Here is a 17,500-nt window from a genome sequence, read left to right on the forward strand (position 1 = left end):
TCATTCTACTCCCTTCTGTTCCATTTCCGTCAATTTCTTCGTCCTTTCTCCCCCTCTCACTCCTTTACCTTACCTCTCCCCTTTTGCCCCTTCCTATAATACCTCCCTCCACTTCTAGCCACCCATTACTACATAGATGGTTCTTGATATGTGTATTTAAACCCCCACATGCTCAAACTATCAGTCCATCTATCTATATCTCTCACACACAGAGGTTGCGCCGACTAAACGAAACTTTCCAACTCTCTCTCACACACACAGGCGCCAGCTGATTCTCGGTAACGTGGCCCAGTTGAGTGACTTGAAAGTGGCCGATGATTACTACTACGTGATGGTCCGCTTTACCGACGAGCTGAGGGACATCCAGTGGCAGCTTCTCGACATGATCCAGTGAGGGAGAGTGTGTGTGTGTGTGTGTGTGTGTGTGTGTGTGTGTGTGTGTGTGTGTGTGTGTGTGTGTGTGTGTGTGTGTGTGTGTGTGTGTGTGTGTGTGAATTTGGGGACGGGATTGATAGGGGAAAGCGCATGGGTCAGGGAGGAAGTTGGAATGTGTTTGAGTGAGTTGTGGTTGCTTCTTGATTCTGAGTGGTTGTTGAGTGCTTGGTTGATGGTTGTGGGTTGGGTTGGTTTGTGTTTTGTTTTGTTTTGTTTTTTCATGTTTTTTTTCTAGTTATTCTTTTGTTCATCGTTGTTGTTTTCTTCTTTTTCTCTTTTTTTTTCTTGTTCTTCTTTTTCTTCTTCGTCTTTTTCTTCTTCATATTATTATTATCATCATTTTTTCTTCTTTTTCTTTTTCTTTTTCTTTCTTCTTCTTCTTCTTCTTCCTCTTCTTCGTCTCTTTCTTTTATTATAATTACCTTATTATTTCTTCTTCTTCTTCTTCTTCTTCTTCTTCTTCTTCTTCTTCTTTTCCCATGTTACAACCACCACTACTACTACTACTACTACTACTACTACTACTACTACTGCCACAGCTACTACTTTTAACACTATTGCCATTACTTCTTCAAACAAAAAGAAAAGTCCTCCAAAATTGCAACCATTACATCGACAAATGCAGAACTTAACGAAATCCTTCATGACGGCTCCGCAGACTTTTAGCATCACTTCAAGTTCTGTGATGTGTTTTCTTTATGTCTGGCAGTACTCTTGTATCCCACGAATTGGTAGAACGAAGAACGATTGAGGGGACGAAAACTAGGGAGGATAAACACCGCAAATTGTAAGGGTTGAAGGTTCTAGTCAGTTTCTTTATTACTTTGTGCCCTGGGATAGAACTTACTCTTTGGGGTAGCTGTGCATTGACATTTCTATAACTATCTCGCTTCTCTCTCTAGTTTATCTCTCTTTGTACGCACACACACACACACACACACACACACACACACACACACACACACACACACACACACACACACATTTTCCGTCATGTTTCGAGTAAAGTCTACGGAGCGATCATGATATATTTCGTTAAGTTTTACATTTGTCACGATAGGTTATAATTGTTCCTTATTTTTTTTAGGGTTTTACTTTCAATTTGAGGAAGTAGTGGTGATAGTGGTAGTAGCAGTAGTAGTAGTAGTAGTAGTAGTAGTAGTGATAGTAGAAGTAGTAGTAGCAATAACAGTAATAATAGCAATAAGAATAACAACAATGAAATAACAACAACAACGACAACAACAACAACAACAATACCACCAATAACAACAACAACAATACTAACAACCCGCGTGTCCTGAGGTCGTACATGCAGGCCGAGGCGGGCAGCGCGGACAGCCAGGTCACGGTGAGCATCGTGCTACTGGTGATGGTCCTCTTCATCTCGCCCGTCATCATCTTCCTCGTGCGCCACGCCACATACACCATACAGGTCGGTACACCCCGCTCACCTTAACCTGGCATAGAACCCCTCCCCCCTTATCATTGTCTCCTATTGGCCCGCTCATAAGCAAGCCAGACCGACTTATTGGTGGCGAGCGAGTGATCTAATGCTAGTTGGTCCACAGGTAAAGGAAAAACCAATACCCGTCAAGGTTATTTTATTGCAAAAACATACTGAAGTCATTAGGACAGAAAACAAAAGAGATGTTGTTGAGTGTATATGCGTGTATATGAATGCTGTGTGGTGTAAATGACATTGAAGTGTTGGTGTATGTGACGTACAAAATGTGTGTGAGATGTGTTGCAGGGCGTGGACAAACACTTGAAAATTAACAGTTAACAATTGAGACAAACAGTGAGGACACGACAGGACACGGAGAACAGTGAAAACATTAATGACAAAATAAGAGAGTCTGTCCTGGCGCACCGCATTTTCTTAGAGTCATCGGGGGAAGCACGCGACTGCTTTCAGCGGTGATTTGCTACACACTCTCCTCAGATTGCTTATGATTAGTGGATGATTGAATAGGTTAATATCTCATAGGTGGATGCTGGGATTGGTGATATCATTGTTGGATGCTAGAAACGGTTAAATCTCCTTGTGTATGTTAGGAAAAGTTAAATTTCATTGGTGGATGCTGGGAAATGTTGAATCTCATTGGTGGATGCTGGGAAATGTTGAATCTCATTGGTTGATGTTAGGAAATGTTGAATCTCATTGGTGGATGCTGGGAATGGTTAAATCTCATTGGTGGATGCTGGGAATGGTTAAATCTCATTGGTGGATGCTGGGAAAGGTTAAATCTCATTGGTGGATGCTGGGAAAGGTTAAATCTCATTGGTGGATGCTGGGAAAGGTTAAATCTCATTGGTGGATGCTGGGAATGGTTAAATCTCATTGGTGGATGCTGGGAAATGTTAAATCTCATTGGTGGATGCTGGGAAGGTTAAATCTCATTGCTGGATGCTGGGAAGGTTAAATCTCATTGGTGGATGCTGGGAAAGGTTAAATCTCATTGGTGGATGCTGGGAAATGATAAATCTCATTGGTGGATGCTGGGAAAGGTTAAATCTCATTGGTGGATGCTGGGAAAGGTTAAATCTCATTGGTAGATGCTGGGAAATGCTAAATCTCATTGGTGGATGCTGGGAAAGGTTAAATCTCATTGGTGGATGCTGGGAAAGGTTAAATCTCATTGGTGGATGCTGGGAAATGCTAAATCTCATTGGTGGATGCTGGGAAAGGTTAAATCTCATTGGTGGATGCTGGGAAAGGTTAAATCTCATTGGTGGATGCTGGAAAAGGTTAAATCTCATTGGTGGATGCTGGGAAAGGTTAAATCTCATTGGTGGATGCTGGGAAATGTTAAATCTCATTGGTGGATGCTGGGAAAGGTTAAATCTCATTGGTGGATGCTGGGAAATGTTGAATCTCATTGGTTGATGTTAGGAAAAGTTAAATCTCATTGGTGGATGCTGGGAAAGGTTAAATCTCATTGGTGAATACTGGGAAAGTTAAATCTCAGTGGTGGATGGTAGGAAAGGCTAAATCTTATTGGTGGATGCTGGGAAATGTTAAATCTCATTGGTGGATGCTGGGAAAGGTTAAATCTCATTGGTGGATGCTGGGAAAGGTTAAATCTCATTGGTGGATGCTGGGAAAGGTTAAATCTCATTGGTGGATGCTGGGAAAGGTTAAATCTCACCGGTGGATGCTGGGAAAGGTTAAATCTCTTTGGTGGATGCTGGGAAAGGTTAACTCTCATTGGTGGATGCTGGGAAAGGTTAAATCTCACCGGTGGATGCTGGGAAATGTTAAATCTCATTGGTGGATGCTGGGAAAGGTTAAATCTCATTGGTGGATGCTGGGAAAGGTTAAATCTCATTGGTGGATGCTGGGAAAGGTTAAATCTCACCGGTGGATGCTGGGAAAGGTTAAATCTCTTTGGTGGATGCTGGGAAAGGTTAACTCTCATTGGTGGATGCTGGGAAAGGTTAAATCTCTTTGGTGGATGCTGGGAAATGCTAAATCTCATTGGTGGATGCTGGGAAAGGTTAAATCTCTTTGGTGGATGCTGGGAAAGGTTAACTCTCATTGGTGGATGCTGGGAAATGCTAAATCTCATTGGTGGATGCTGGGAAAGGTTAAATCTCACCGGTGGATGCAGGGAAAGGTTAAATCTCTTTGGTGGATGCTGGGAAAGGTTAACTCTCATTGGTGGATGCTGGGAAAGGTTAAATCTCACCGGTGGATGCAGGGAAAGGTTAAATCTCTTTGGTGGATGCTGGGAAAGGTTAACTCTCATTGGTGGATGCTGGGAAATGTTAAATCTCATTGGTGGATGCTGGGAAATGTTAAATCTCATTGGTGGATGCAGAAAAGGGTTAAATCTCTTTGGTGGATGCAGAAAAGGGTTAAATCTCATTGATAGATTTTAGGCTTGGGTGCGGAGAGGCTTATATAATGTGTGTGTGTGTGTGTGTGTGTGTGTGTGTGTGTGTGTGTGTGTGTGTGTGTGTGTGTGTGTGTGTGTGTGTGTGTGTGTATATACAGGTAAGTGCTGCTTCAGGTGTTCGCTGCCACGCTCACCACGAAGGCCGCGGAGCTGAAGAGGGAGAAGCGGAGATGTGACCGACTCATCTTCCAAATGCTGCCCAAACCCGTGGCCGTGCAGCTCAAGAAGAAGCGATCCGTGAGTGTGTGTGTGTGTGTGTGTGTGTGTGTGTGTGTGTGTGTGTGTGTGTGTGTGTGTTACTGTATTTGTTGTTGTTGTTGTTGTTTTCTCTTTAGTAGTAGCAGCAGCAGCAGCAGCAGTAGTAGTAGTAGTAGTAGTATTTTTTTTTTTTGTTGTTGTTGTTGTTGTCGTTGCTGTTTTTGCTCTAGTAGTACCTGTAGTAGTAGTAGTAGTAGTAGTAGTAGTAGTAGTAGTAGAAGTAGTAGTAGTAGTAGTAGTAGTAGTAGTAGTAGTAGTAGTAGTAGTAGTAGTAGTAGTAGTAGTAGTAGTAGTAGTAGTAGTAGTAGTAGTAGTTTTTGTTGTTGTTGTTGTTGTTGTTGTTGTCGTTGCTGTTTTTGCTCTAGTAGTACCTGTAGTAGTAGTAGTAGTAGTAGTAAAAGTAGTAGTAGTAGTAGTAGTAGTAGTAGTAGTAGTAGTTGTTGTAGTAGTAGTAGCAGTCGTAGGTTCAGTAGTACATAGTTGGCAGTAGAAACATTATTATTTATAGTAGTAATTCTAGTTGAAAATAAAAACGCTAATAATAGAAAAATAAAAATAACAATAAAGATATACTAATAAAAACAATGCTAATAAAGCTATAATAACTGCCCAATATAACTTCAATCCCAACTAACGATGCTATGTCCTAAATCCTCATTGCTTCTTGTCATCATTCTTCTTCCGGGACGATGGTGATGACGATGACGACAATGACGACACTGATGATGGTGGTGATGGTGGCGTCAGGTCCCGGCGGAAAGCTACAAGTCCGTCTCTGTCTACTTCAGTGACATTGTGGGGTTCACGACTCTCTGCTCCAGCTCTGAGCCCTTGCAGGTGAGGAGACGCCGGGCCTGTCCTGCCTCTCTGTTCCCGTCTAGAACCCACACTGACTACTCCACCTCCTCCAGACAACTCTTATGCTCTTCCACTAATCCATACACATTTACCACTCACCTGCCTCCTCCAGACATCTCTTACGCTCTTCCACTAACCCACACTCACACTGACCACTCCTCCACCACCTCCAGACATCTCTTACGCTCTTCCACTAACCCGGACACTGACCACTCCTCCACCACCTCCAGACATCTCTTACGCTCTTCCACTAACCCGGACACTGACCACTCCTCCACCACCTCCAGACATCTCTTACGCTCTTCCACTAACCCAAACTCACACTGACCACTCCTCCACCACCTCCAGACATCTCTTACGCTCTTCCACTAACCCACACCCATACTGACCACTCCTCCACCACCTCCACACACCTGTTACCACTCCTCCATCTCCTCCACACACCTGTTACCACTCCTCCACCCCTTCCACACACCTGTTACCCTTTTCCTTCCAACTTTCTGCCTCTCCCACACACCTGCCTCTATCCCACACCTGCCTCCCCACACACCTGCTCAACACACTGTATAAGTATGGTCCACTATTTCCACCGTTGTATTTTTGCTCTCTCTCTCTCTCTCTCTCTCTCTCTCTCTCTCTCTCTCTCTCTCTCTCTCTCTCTCTCTCTCTCTCTCTCTCTCTCTCTCTCTCTCTCTCTCTCTCTCTCTCTCTCTCTCTCTCTCTCTCTCTCTCTCTCTCTCTCTCTCTCTCTCTCTCTCTCTCTCTCTCTCTCGTTGCTCCCTTTCATTATTTCTTTTCCCAGACATTTTATATTACTCTTATTTTTCTCGTATGTCGCTCCGAGGTGAATTTCCCGGTAAAATGTTATGTGGAAAGGTCATGGAGTGGATATTGTATTTTTGTTTCTATTTTCTGGTCTGTGGTGGTGGTTTTCTTCTGCGTGATAACTATTTTCTTCCTCTTCTTCCGGTTCTTCTTCTTTTTCTTTTTCTTCTTCTTCTTTTTCTTCTTCTTGTTTTTCTTGTTCTTGTTTTTCTTTTTCTTGTTCTTGTTCTTGTTCTTCTTCTTTTTCTTTTTCTTTTTCTTGTTCTTCTTCTTGTTCTTGTTCTTCTTCTTGTTCTTCTTCTTCTTCTTCCTCACCATCATTATCATCATTATTTTCCTCTTCCTCCTCCTCCTCCTCCTCCTCCATATCTTTCTCGTTCAATTCCTCCCTTCTTTTCATACACCTTCCTTCCTCCTTCCCTCTTCCTCCTCCTCCTCTTCTTCCTCCTCCCCCTGACTCCTCTTCTTACTCATTATCATCATTGTCGTCGTCGTCGTCCTCCTCCTCCTCCTCCTCCTCCTCCTCCTCCTCCTCTTCCTCCTCCTCCTTATCGTTAAATTCAAAATCTTCCTCCATCTCCACTTCTCTCAACAACTTCGAATCTTAAGTCTTCCGCCGCCCACACCATATTATCTTCATCCTCGTTATCTATATCCCTCTTTAATATTACCTTAACTCCTCCTCCGCCTCCTCCTCCACCTCCCTTTCTGAAAGCTTTAAAAGATGGTAAATATCCTTCACACTTTACGAATATAAAATGATGCACTTTCGCCAAACTATAACTCTACGTACGTCGAACATGTGTGTCAAGTCTTTTAGTGCCATATTCTGCAATGGTTTGAGACCCCCGAGGCAGGGTGCGTCTACCTCTCCAGAAGGTTAACCCCGTGCTCGGGTTCATAGCGAGGAATGATGGAGTCACCGGGAGCTGTGTTGTCTCTGAATAACTCATCGGTGAGACTCTGCCTAGAATCATGCAATGCTGCTCTGCTCCCTTAATTAAAAAGGGGACATCGACCTACTAGGACTTTTCCCAGCTGATGATGATATAGTACAAACTTACCAGACAACTATAAGGTGTGCGGTATACAGATTCATGCGAGGCCACGTTTCCACAAATAATGGCGGGATTTTTCTCGAAGACAGTCATCCCTCACTGTAACAAACTTCCTGCAGAAGCACTGGGAAAGTTTGTTTTAGAATCGGCTTTGCTACTTCCCCTATTTCACTTTCCCTCTCTCTCCCTCCTCCAGGTGGTGACGCTCCTCAACAAGCTGTACAACATGTTCGACTCCCGCATCGGCAACTACGACGTTTACAAGGTGGAGACCATCGGCGACGCCTACATGGTGGTGTCCGGCGTGCCCCACTCAAACGGTAGCTACGGGGGAGGGGGGAGGTACACAGACAGAGGGATAGATAGATAGATAGATAGATAGATTGTTAGTGCGTGCTTTTCTTAGTTAGTTAGTTGTTTATTTTAGTAAGTCGGTTAGTTTGTTTATACGAGAGAGAGAGAGAGAGAGAGAGAGAGAGAGAGATTTACATAGAAAATCAGACCACACAGACCCCATGGTCCAGACTTGGTGGTCTGTCCTTAAACCTAAGTGATTTTACATTAATCAGAAGACTCCAAAACGTTGCATTTCTACTCTAGTTGATATTAAGTTGAAGGAAGTGACGGTCGAGCTTATTTTTGAAGGAGTCAATCGTGTTACACTGGACCACTGACGGTGGAAGCTTATTCCATTCTCGCACTACAACGTTGGTGAAGAAAAATTTGGTGCAGTCTGAATTTACTTGTCTACATCTGAGTTTTACGCCATAGTTCCTCGTGCGCAAAGTGTCATCGATCATAAACAATGTTGATCTGTCTACATTCGTGAAACCATTAAGTATTTTAAAACATTCGATCAGTTTTCCTCAGGCGACGTTTCTCAAGAGAACATGTTAAGGGTGGAAAGCCTTTCTTCGTAGGATTTGTTGCGCAAGGAAGGGATCATTTTCGTTGCCCGACGCTGAACACCTTCTAATTTAGCAATATCCTTTGCATGGTGGGGAGACCAAAACTGTACCGCATATTCCAAGTGGGGTCTGACTAAACTGTTGTAGAGCAGAGTATTACATCTTTATTCTTGAATACAAAGTTTGTTTTAATGAAGCCAATCATTCTATTCGCTTTATTTGCTGCATCGATGCATTGCTGTGAGAATTTGAGGTTTGACGCGATTTTGACCACCAAGTCTTTGACGCATTGAACGCTTTTGAGTTTAACGCCGCGCATTTCGTATTCGAACTTCTTATTCCTCGTTCCAACTTGAAGGACCTGGCACTTGTCTACGTTAAAGGGCATCTCCCATCTATCCGACCAAGCTGAAATTTTGTGCAAATCCTCTTGGAGGCTTTGCCTGTCTTCGTCAGTGAGAACCGAGTTACCAATCTTTGTGTCGTCTGCAAATTTACTAATGCGGTTATTGAGTCCAACATCCACGTCGTTGATGTAAATAATGAAGAGCACTGGGCCAGGACCGAGCCCTGAGGGACGCCACTAGTGACAGGCGCCCACTCTGAGTTAAATCCGTCAATCACTACTCTTTGTTGTCTGTTGCTCAACCAATTCGCGATCCATTGGTTTACTTGACCGTCAATACCTATTTGCTTTAATTTGTAAAGTAATTTATGATGCGGGACTTTATCAAACGCTTTCTGGAAATCAAGATAGACTACGTCCAGTGATTTGGTTACGTCATAAACAGTGAAGAGGTCGTTATAAGAGGTTAATAGGTTTGATAGGCAGGATCTTTTGTTTCGGAAGCCATGTTGTGAGTCCCCAATCAATGAGTGGCTTTCAAGGTAATTCACAATTTTGTCTCTAATTATGCCCTCAAGTAGCTTACCTACAACCGAAGTTAGACTAATGGGCCTGTAATTACCTGGTACTTTTTTGTCTCCTTTCTTGAAAATCGGTGTCACGTTAGCCTTTTTTCCAATCTGAAGGGACGATGCCTTGTCGCAAGGACATATTGATTACGGTTGTGAGGGAGGAGAGTATTTCGCTCTTTGTTTCTTTCAGCAGAGTTGGATATACTTTGTCAGGTCCAGGACTTTTATTTGTTTTAAGTGAATGGAGAGCTTTAAGGACTTCATCGGTTGTTATTTCAAAATTAGGCAATGCATGCTCGAGATTTACAATAGTACTGGTGTTGGTGGTAGCGAGAGGAAGACTGTTAGTATTAAACACCGAGGAAAAGTAATTGTTTAAGAGGTTTGCAATGTGTTGGCTGTCAGTCACTAGTGCACCGTCGCTGTTTGTTAAAGGTCCAATACCACTTTTGATCGCCTTTCTGTTGTTTATGTAACTGAAGAAAGATTTCGGATTATTTTTACAGTTGGCTGCAATATTTTCTTCGTATCTACGCTTTGCCTGACCTACTAGTCTTTTTACTCGTCGCCTGGCATCATTATAAAGTCTAATGTTTTCGGGCGTGCTTTGTTCTTTCTTTAACCTGTAAAACAATTTTCTCTCATTGACTGATTGTTTAATTTCGCTATTAATCCAAGGTGGGCTTTTATTAGTGTTACTTCACTTCTCGCACATTGGGGAAAAAGTGTTCTGCCGAGTGAGTAAATGATCTTTAAATTTAGCCAGGTATCCTCTACGTTGCCGTCATCTGATAGTTGTATTTCTGTTAGTTTTTGTCGGATTTCTACGAAGTTAGCTCTTTTGAAATTGGGCACCTTTACTTTATTTTCAGTCACTGATGATTGAGCTTTAATATCGACGCGCACTAATTTATGATCGCAAGAACCGAGGTGCTCTCCTACCGTGACACTATTGATTAGGTTATCTTGGGTCGTTATAACAAGGTCGAGAGAGAGAGAGAGAGAGAGAGAGAGAGAGAGAGAGAGAGAGAGAGAGAGAGAGAGAGAGAGAGAGAGTTTTCATTAGTTAGACTTATAGATAGTTGTTTCTCTAATTAGGCAGCTTGTTATTGATATGTTTTGTAAGTTCGATGGCTGTGTACTTTAATTTTTCTCTCTCTTTTTTTAGACTGTGTCGTGCTGTGTTGTCAAAGATTATAATGATGTCTCTTACTGTTATTTCTGTGGACGTTTACTATCCATCTCTAGTTTGTCATCTTCCCTTCCTCCTCCTCCTCCTCTTCCTCCTCCTCCTCCTCCTCCTCCTCCTTCCTTGCCCCGTCGCTAATACTTTTCATCTTTAGTTTGACCTCTTTCCTTTCCCCCTATCCTCCTCCTCCTCTTCCTCCTCCTCCTCCTCCTCCTCCCTTGCCCCGTTCCTTATATTTTTCCATTTCTGAGTTATCCTTTCTTTATCTTTATTCCCTTCTTCCTTTCTTTATCTTTATTCCCTTCTTCCTTTCTTTCTCGTTATCCCCTTCTTCCTTTCTTTCTCTTTATCCCCTTCTTCCTTTCTTTATCTTTATTCCCTTCTTCCTTTCTTTCTCGTTATCCCCTTCTTCCTTTCTTTCTCGTTATCCCCTTCTTCCTTTCTTTCTCTTTATCCCCTTCTTCCTTTCTTTATCTTTATTCCCTTCTTCCTTTCTTTCTCATTATCCCCTTCTTCCTTTCTTTCTCATTATCCCCTTCTTCCTTTCTTTATCTTTATCCCCTTCTTCCTTTCTTTATCTTTATCCCCTTCTTCCTTTCTTTATCTTTATTCCCTTCTTCCTTTCTTTATCTTTATTCCCTTCTTCCTTTCTTTATCTTTATTCCCTTCTTCCTTTCTTTATCTTTATTCCCTTCTTCCTTTCTTTATCTTTATTCCCTTCTTCCTTTCTTTCTCGTTATCCCCTTCTTCCTTTCTTTCTCTTTATCCCCTTCTTCCATTCTTTCTCATTATCCCCTTCTTCCTTTCTTTATCTTTATTCCCTTCTTCCATTCTTTCTCATTATCCCCTTCTTCCTTTCTTTATCTTTATTCCCTTCTTCCTTTCTTTATCTTTATTCCCTTCTTCCTTTCTTTCTCATTATCCCCTTCTTCCTTTCTTTCTCATTATTCCCTTCTTCCTTTCTTTATCTTTATTCCCTTCTTCCTTTCTTTCTCATTATCCCCTTCTTCCTTTCTTTATCTTTATTCCCTTCTTCCTTTCTTTCTCATTATCCCCTTCTTCCTTTCTTTCTCATTATTCCCTTCTTCCTTTCTTTCTCATTATCCCCTTCTTCCTTTCTTTCTCATTATTCCCTTCTTCCTTTCTTTATCTTTATTCCCTTCTTCCTTTCTTTCTCATTATCCCCTTCTTCCTTTCTTTATCTTTATTCCCTTCTTCCTTTCTTTCTCATTATTCCCTTCTTCCTTTCTTTATCTTTATTCCCTTCTTCCTTTCTTTCTCATTATCCCCTTCTTCCTTTCTTTATCTTTATTCCCTTCTTCCTTTCTTTCTCATTATTCCCTTCTTCCTTTCTTTCTCGTTATCCCCTTCTTCCTTTCTTTATCTTTATCCCCTTCTTCCTTTCTTTCTCGTTATCCCCTTCTTCCTTTCTTTCTCATTATCCCCTTCTTCCTTTCTTTCTCGTTATCCCCTTCTTCCTTTCTTTCTCATTATCCCCTTCTTCCTTTCTTTCTCATTATCCCCTTCTTCCTTTCTTTCTCATTATCCCCTTCTTCCTTTCTTTCTCGTTATCCCCTTCTTCCTTTCTTTATCTTTATTCCCTTCTTCCTTTCTTTCTCGTTATTCCCTTCTTCCTTTCTTTATCTTTATCCTGCCTTATTCCTTCCCATCTCTAGTTTGTTCGCCATCCTTTCTCCTCCTCCTCCTCCTCCTCCTCCTCCTCCTCCTCTTCATCTTCCCTCGCCTCGATTATGTCTCTCATCGGGGATCGTTTCACACACGCACACACGATGGAGGATATTGATGTTTAAGAAGTCATCGGCTTTGGCAGACTTTAGATCACGCGTGTAAACTTCTTGATTGCGAATTAGCTCTTAAAAATATCGGGGATCCGTTTCCACACACGCACGCACAAGATGGAGGATATTAATATTTAGGGGCCGCTTGATCAGCTCAGGGAGGTCTTCCGTCACGCGTGTAAACTTCTTGATTGCGAATTCTGACTCTGCGTTAAGCTCATTCAAATATCGGGGATCAATTCTCACACGCACACACAGACACACACGCACACTCGATGGAGGATATTGATAAGAACATAAGAACATAAGAACGTAAGGAGTCTGCAAGAGGCCGGTTGGTCTATACAAGACAGCTCCTGTAATCCTAACCCCACCTTACCTCACTATCCATGAATTTATCCAACCTCTTCTTGAATGTATCTATGGTATTGGCACCCACAACATGGCTGCCAAGCCTGTTCCATTCATCCACCACTAGTGGTAAACCAATTCTTGGCTATGTCTTTGCTGAATCTGAATTTATCTAACTTAAAACCATTGCTACGTGTCCTACCTGGCTCTTTTACTACCAAACCCTATTGACATCCCGTTTATTAAAGTCCTTCATCCATTTATAGACTTCGATAAGGTCTCTTCCCAACATTCGCCTTTCTAGAGAGTGTAGATTTAAATGCTTAAGTCTATCCTCATTACGCAAGTTTCTCACCTCTTGAATAATTTTTGTCATCCTTCTCTGCACAGATTCTAACATCTTGATATCCATTCTATAGTAGGGTGACCAAAACTGGACCGCGTAATCAAGGTGAGGTCTAACAAGTGCTAAGTAAAGTTTGAGGATGACCTCGGCGCTCCTATTGCTTACGCTCCTCGAGATGAAACCCAGTACCCTGTTTGCACGATTCTTAGCCTGAATGCATTGGGCCCTTGGACGAAGGTCAGTGCTCACTAAGACTCCTAAGTCCCTCTCACACCCAGACCTGCTTAGAGGAGTGTTTAAGAAGCCATCAGCTCTCAGGCTTTAGGTCACGAATGTAAACCTCCTGATTGCGAATTACCTCTTAAAGATATCGGGGATCAGCTTTCAGACACACACACGATGGAGGGTATTAAACGAGCAACTTGATTAGCTCAGGCAGGGTTTCCGTCACGAATGTAAACCTTCTTGATTGCGAATTACCTCCTAAAGATATCGGGGATCAGCTTTCAGACACACACACGATGGAGGGTATTAAAAGAGCAACTTGATTAGCTCAGGCAGGTTTTCCGTCACGCATGGAAACCTTCTTGATTGCGTATTCGAACTCCGCGTTAAGCTCTTGCAAATATCGGGCATCGTTTCACTCACGCACACACGATGAAGGATATTGATGTTTAAGAAGTCATCAGCTTTGGCAGGCTTTAGATCACGCATGTAAACTTCTTGATTGCGAATTTGCTCTTAAAAATATCGGGGATCCGTTTCCACACACACGCACGCACAAGATGGAGGATATTAATATTGATGGGCAGCTCAGGCAGGTCTTCCGTCACGCGTGTAAACCTTTTCGATTGCGAATTCTGAGTCCACTTTAATCTCTTCCAAATATCGGGGATCAATTTTCACACGCACACATGACGGAGGATATTAATATTTAGAAGCCAATTGATCAACTTACAGGTCACGCATCTCTCTTGATAGCGAATTCTGACCCCGCGTTAACCTCCTGCAAAAAATGTCCGGGGTCACTTCGCACACACACACACACACACACACACACACACCAGCGTTGTCAAATTATCGTACTCATCGCATTGCATTTTCGTAGATTCTGACCGATAACAATAGACAAAAAACACAATCATCAATAAATAACAGTTTTAATGCTAACTTTGATGATTTTCTATCCTTGCTTGTGTAGGTACGAGAGTTTGAGGCTTAAAAAATGATAAATACGTTGTGGTGAATACGATAATCTGGCAGCGCTGACACACACACACACACACACACACACACACATACACACTTCATCAACTTCTATTGGTCCTACATCTCGCTACGTCATTCCTAACTAACTGCAAAGTGTAGCTCCTCTTTTTAAGCTCCTGAAAATTTCGGGGATCAATTTTTACAACATGCTGGTGATCACGGAGTCAAGGGATCTAGGGGCTGGTCGGAGAAGCATCCCAGCGGACCCTACCATTCCCATCCTCTCGGGGATTAGTGGGGCTGGTGTCCATCAATTAGCGGGATAGTCCTATATAAGTCCGGGGGGAGGGGGGGGGAGGGGAGGGGGGGTTGATATCGAAGCAGCTTTTCCGTCATTTTTAATTAGGATAAGCCAGCTTCTCTTATAGGATTTAGTTCTTATTTTGTGTTTTAAAGTGTGTGTGTTTTTTTTACAACAAAGGAGACAGCTCAAGGGCACACAAAAAAAGGAAACAATAATTATAAAAAAAGCCCGCTGTGTATGTTTGTTTCTGTGTGTGTGTGTGTGTGTGTGTGTGTGTGTGTGTGTGTGTGTGTGTGTGTGTGTGTGTGTGCCTGAGGGTTCTTTTTCACTGGTGTATATTTTTTTCCAGTGTTTGGCGATGTGCTGTTCTTTTTGTTATTCACTTCTGAGCGTTGTCTCCTACTTCAAAATTGATCTTCTGTTGTCATCTATGTCTTCTACTAAACCTCAAACCTCCCGGAAAATCACAATAAATAATATACAGATCAAAAACAAGTGTGAAAATGCCCCCCCCTCCTCCCCCCACCCACCCCTCCCCCCTCCCCTTCCGTTACGAGGTTCAGTTATATAATCTGTCTTTTAGTGCCTCACAGGTTTTAATCTCTACACTCTCTTCTATGGATTTCCAGGCCGTTTGAAGGTTAGTAGAATGCGTATATGAAGACAGAAGAGCATTTGGTTAAGTAGGTGACGAGATATCGGCGCGTTCATTAACCCAATTTTAAGCGTTTCTCTCTATTTTTCTTTTCTTTGTTATATTTCTATCTTTCCTGGCTCTCTTTCCTCCTTCCTTCCTTCTTTCCTTCCTTCCTTCCTTCCTTCCTTCCTTTCTTTCTTTCCTCCTTCCCTCCCTCTCTTCCCCTCTTTCCTCTCTTCCTCCTTCCCTCCCTTCCTTCCTTCTTTCCTTCCTTCCTTCCTTTCTTTCCTCCTTCCCTCCCTCTCTTCCCCTCTCTCCTCTCTTCCTCCTTCCCTCCCTTCCTTCCTTCTTTCCTTCCTTCCTTCCTTTCTTTCCTCCTTCCCTCCCTCTCTTCCCCTCTTTCCTCTCTTCCTCCTTCCCTCCCTTCCATCCTTATTTCATTCAATACTTCCTTTCTTTCCTCCTTCCCTCCCTCTCTTCCTCTCTTTCCTCTCTTCCTCCTTCCCTCCCTTCCTTCCTTCTTTCCTTCCTTCCTTCCTTTCTTTCCTCCTTCCCTCTCTCCCTCACTGTGTTTTTTTCCTGAATGTTCCGAAGCTGTAGCCTGTATTAAGTTCTCCTACTCATTATTCTCACCCCCTCGCTCCCCATCCCTTAATTATTATCAAATCATTTGTTACGAGGAAAGTGATTGTTCTATCCCTGATTATTTTTTCGAATAATTTAATTAGGACAGACGTAAGGCTGATAGGACGATAATTACTGGCTTGTTTTTTTATCTCCTTTTTTTTAAATATCGGGGTAACATTAGTCTTTTTGACGAGCAAGGTTCATCTTTCATTCACCCTTCTCTTAATTCCTCTCCCGTCGCCGAAGGTATGCGTCACGCCGCCGAACTCTGCAACATGGCGCTGGACCTGATCGAGGGCGCCAAGGAGTTCGAAATCCCGCACCGCCCGGACAAGGACCTGCTCATCCGCGCCGGCATCAACTCTGGGCCCTGCGTGGCGGGTGAGGGGATGACCGAGTGACGGATGAAAGGATGCATGGGTGGAAAGACAGTTATAGGAGAATGGGGAGGTAGATAAGTTAGTAGATGAAGACATAAATAAGAAAATGGGTAGATAGGTAGATACGGTAGATAGCGACAGAGGGATAGGAGGAAAGGAAGAAAGAGAGAAAGGATTTGGAATGAGAGGGAAAGCATGGAGAGAAGGAGAGAAGGAAGGGAGGAGGGCCTAGAGAGGGAAGGAGAGAAAAGAGGAAAGGAAGGAAGGAGAGAGGGAAGGAGGGAGAGTTGAGAAGGAGGAAGAAATAAAAAGTAAAGAAGGAAGGAGACTGGGAAGGAAGGAAGGAAGGATTTGGAATGAGAGGGAAAGCCTGGAGGAGAGAGAAGGAAGGGAGGAAGGAAATAAAGAAGAAATGGAATGGGAGGAAAGGCTTGGAGAGGGAAGGAGAGAGAAGAGGAGAGGAAGGATGGAGGGAGAGTTGAAGAGGAGGAAGAAATTAGAACGTAAGAAGGAAAGAAGGAAGGAAGGAAGGAAGGAGGAAGAAATAAGAACGTAGAATTGAAGGAAGGAGGGAAGGACGGAGAGAAAGCTGAGGAAGAGGAAGAAATAAGAACGAAGGAAGGAAGAAAGGAAAGAGGGAATGAGGGAAGAGGTTGAGAAGGAGGGAGAAAAAAGAACGTAGAAAGGAAGATTGGTAGATAAATAGATAGATAGATAGATAGGTAGATAGATAGACAGATAGATAGATAGATAGATAGATAGACAGATATAGATAGATAGATAGATAGACAGATATAGATAGATAGAGAGATAGACAGACAAACAGAGAGACAGTGGGTTGGCAGGTACAAACACTAATCAGCTGATTGGTTGGTTTCTCACGGACAAAGATAAAACCCTTTTGTCATTTCTTGAGAAAAGAGAGAGAGAGAGAGAGAGAGAGAGAGAGAGAGAGAGAGAGAGAGAGAGAGAGAGAGAGAGAGAGAGAGAGAGAGAGAGATGGATGAAGGAAGGGATGAAGATAAAGATCAATTAATTTGTTGAAGATTTAGGAAAGGGAGGGAGGGAGAGAGGGAGGGATGGAGGAAGAAGAGAGGGAGGAAAGAAGAGAGGAAAGAGGGGAAGAGAGGGAGGGAAAGAGGGACAGAGAAGGAGGAAAGAAAGGAAGGAAGGAAGGGAGGGAGGGAAAGAGGGAGAGAGAAGGAGGAAAGAAAGGAAGGAAAGGAAGGAAGGGAGGGAGGGAAGGAGGAAGAGAGGAAGGGAGTGAAAGAGAAAGGGAGAGAGGGAGAGAGAAGGAGGAAAGAAGAATGGAAGTCGGTTCTTATTGTTTTCATATTTAACCTATTTTCCCTTTTTTCGTCTATAGTTCTTTCATTCCTTCCATCTTTCTCTGCTTGTTCGTTCTTTCCTATCATCTTTCTCTTCTCTTTCTTCCTTCATATACTTTCTCGCTTTTTTTTCTCTCTATATTGCATCCTTTCTTACTTTCTTCCTCC

General features: G+C 42.8%; 1 protein-coding gene and 1 long non-coding RNA gene across 5 annotated transcripts in view; both read left to right on the forward strand.

Moving 5' to 3' along the window:
• The window catches only part of LOC126981318 (uncharacterized), a 66,095-nt gene that overhangs the window by 44,368 nt on the left and 4,227 nt on the right, over positions 1–17,500 (forward strand). Inside the window, exons 10-15 of the mRNA XM_050832259.1 lie at positions 262–390; positions 1,741–1,870; positions 4,452–4,574; positions 5,343–5,432; positions 7,533–7,656; positions 15,871–16,005. Of these exons, the coding sequence (XP_050688216.1) occupies positions 262–390; positions 1,741–1,870; positions 4,452–4,574; positions 5,343–5,432; positions 7,533–7,656; positions 15,871–16,005 (731 nt within the window). The remainder of the gene's footprint in view (positions 1–261; positions 391–1,740; positions 1,871–4,451; positions 4,575–5,342; positions 5,433–7,532; positions 7,657–15,870; positions 16,006–17,500) is intronic.
• Positions 1,989–3,925, forward strand: LOC126981322 (uncharacterized). 4 transcript variants are annotated; one of them, XR_007733894.1, is made up of 4 exons: positions 1,989–2,738; positions 3,127–3,246; positions 3,486–3,575; positions 3,726–3,925. It is a non-coding gene; the product is annotated as an uncharacterized LOC126981322 (long non-coding RNA). The 4 variants fall into 4 exon arrangements; XR_007733893.1 differs by having other exon boundaries at positions 1,990–2,738; positions 3,127–3,276; positions 3,726–3,923; XR_007733891.1 differs by having other exon boundaries at positions 2,250–2,738; positions 3,127–3,216; positions 3,726–3,894.

The sequence above is a fragment of the Eriocheir sinensis genome, chromosome 47 (genome assembly GCF_024679095.1).
Source record: "Eriocheir sinensis breed Jianghai 21 chromosome 47, ASM2467909v1, whole genome shotgun sequence".
NCBI classification, from domain to species: Eukaryota; Metazoa; Arthropoda; class Malacostraca; order Decapoda; family Varunidae; genus Eriocheir; species Eriocheir sinensis.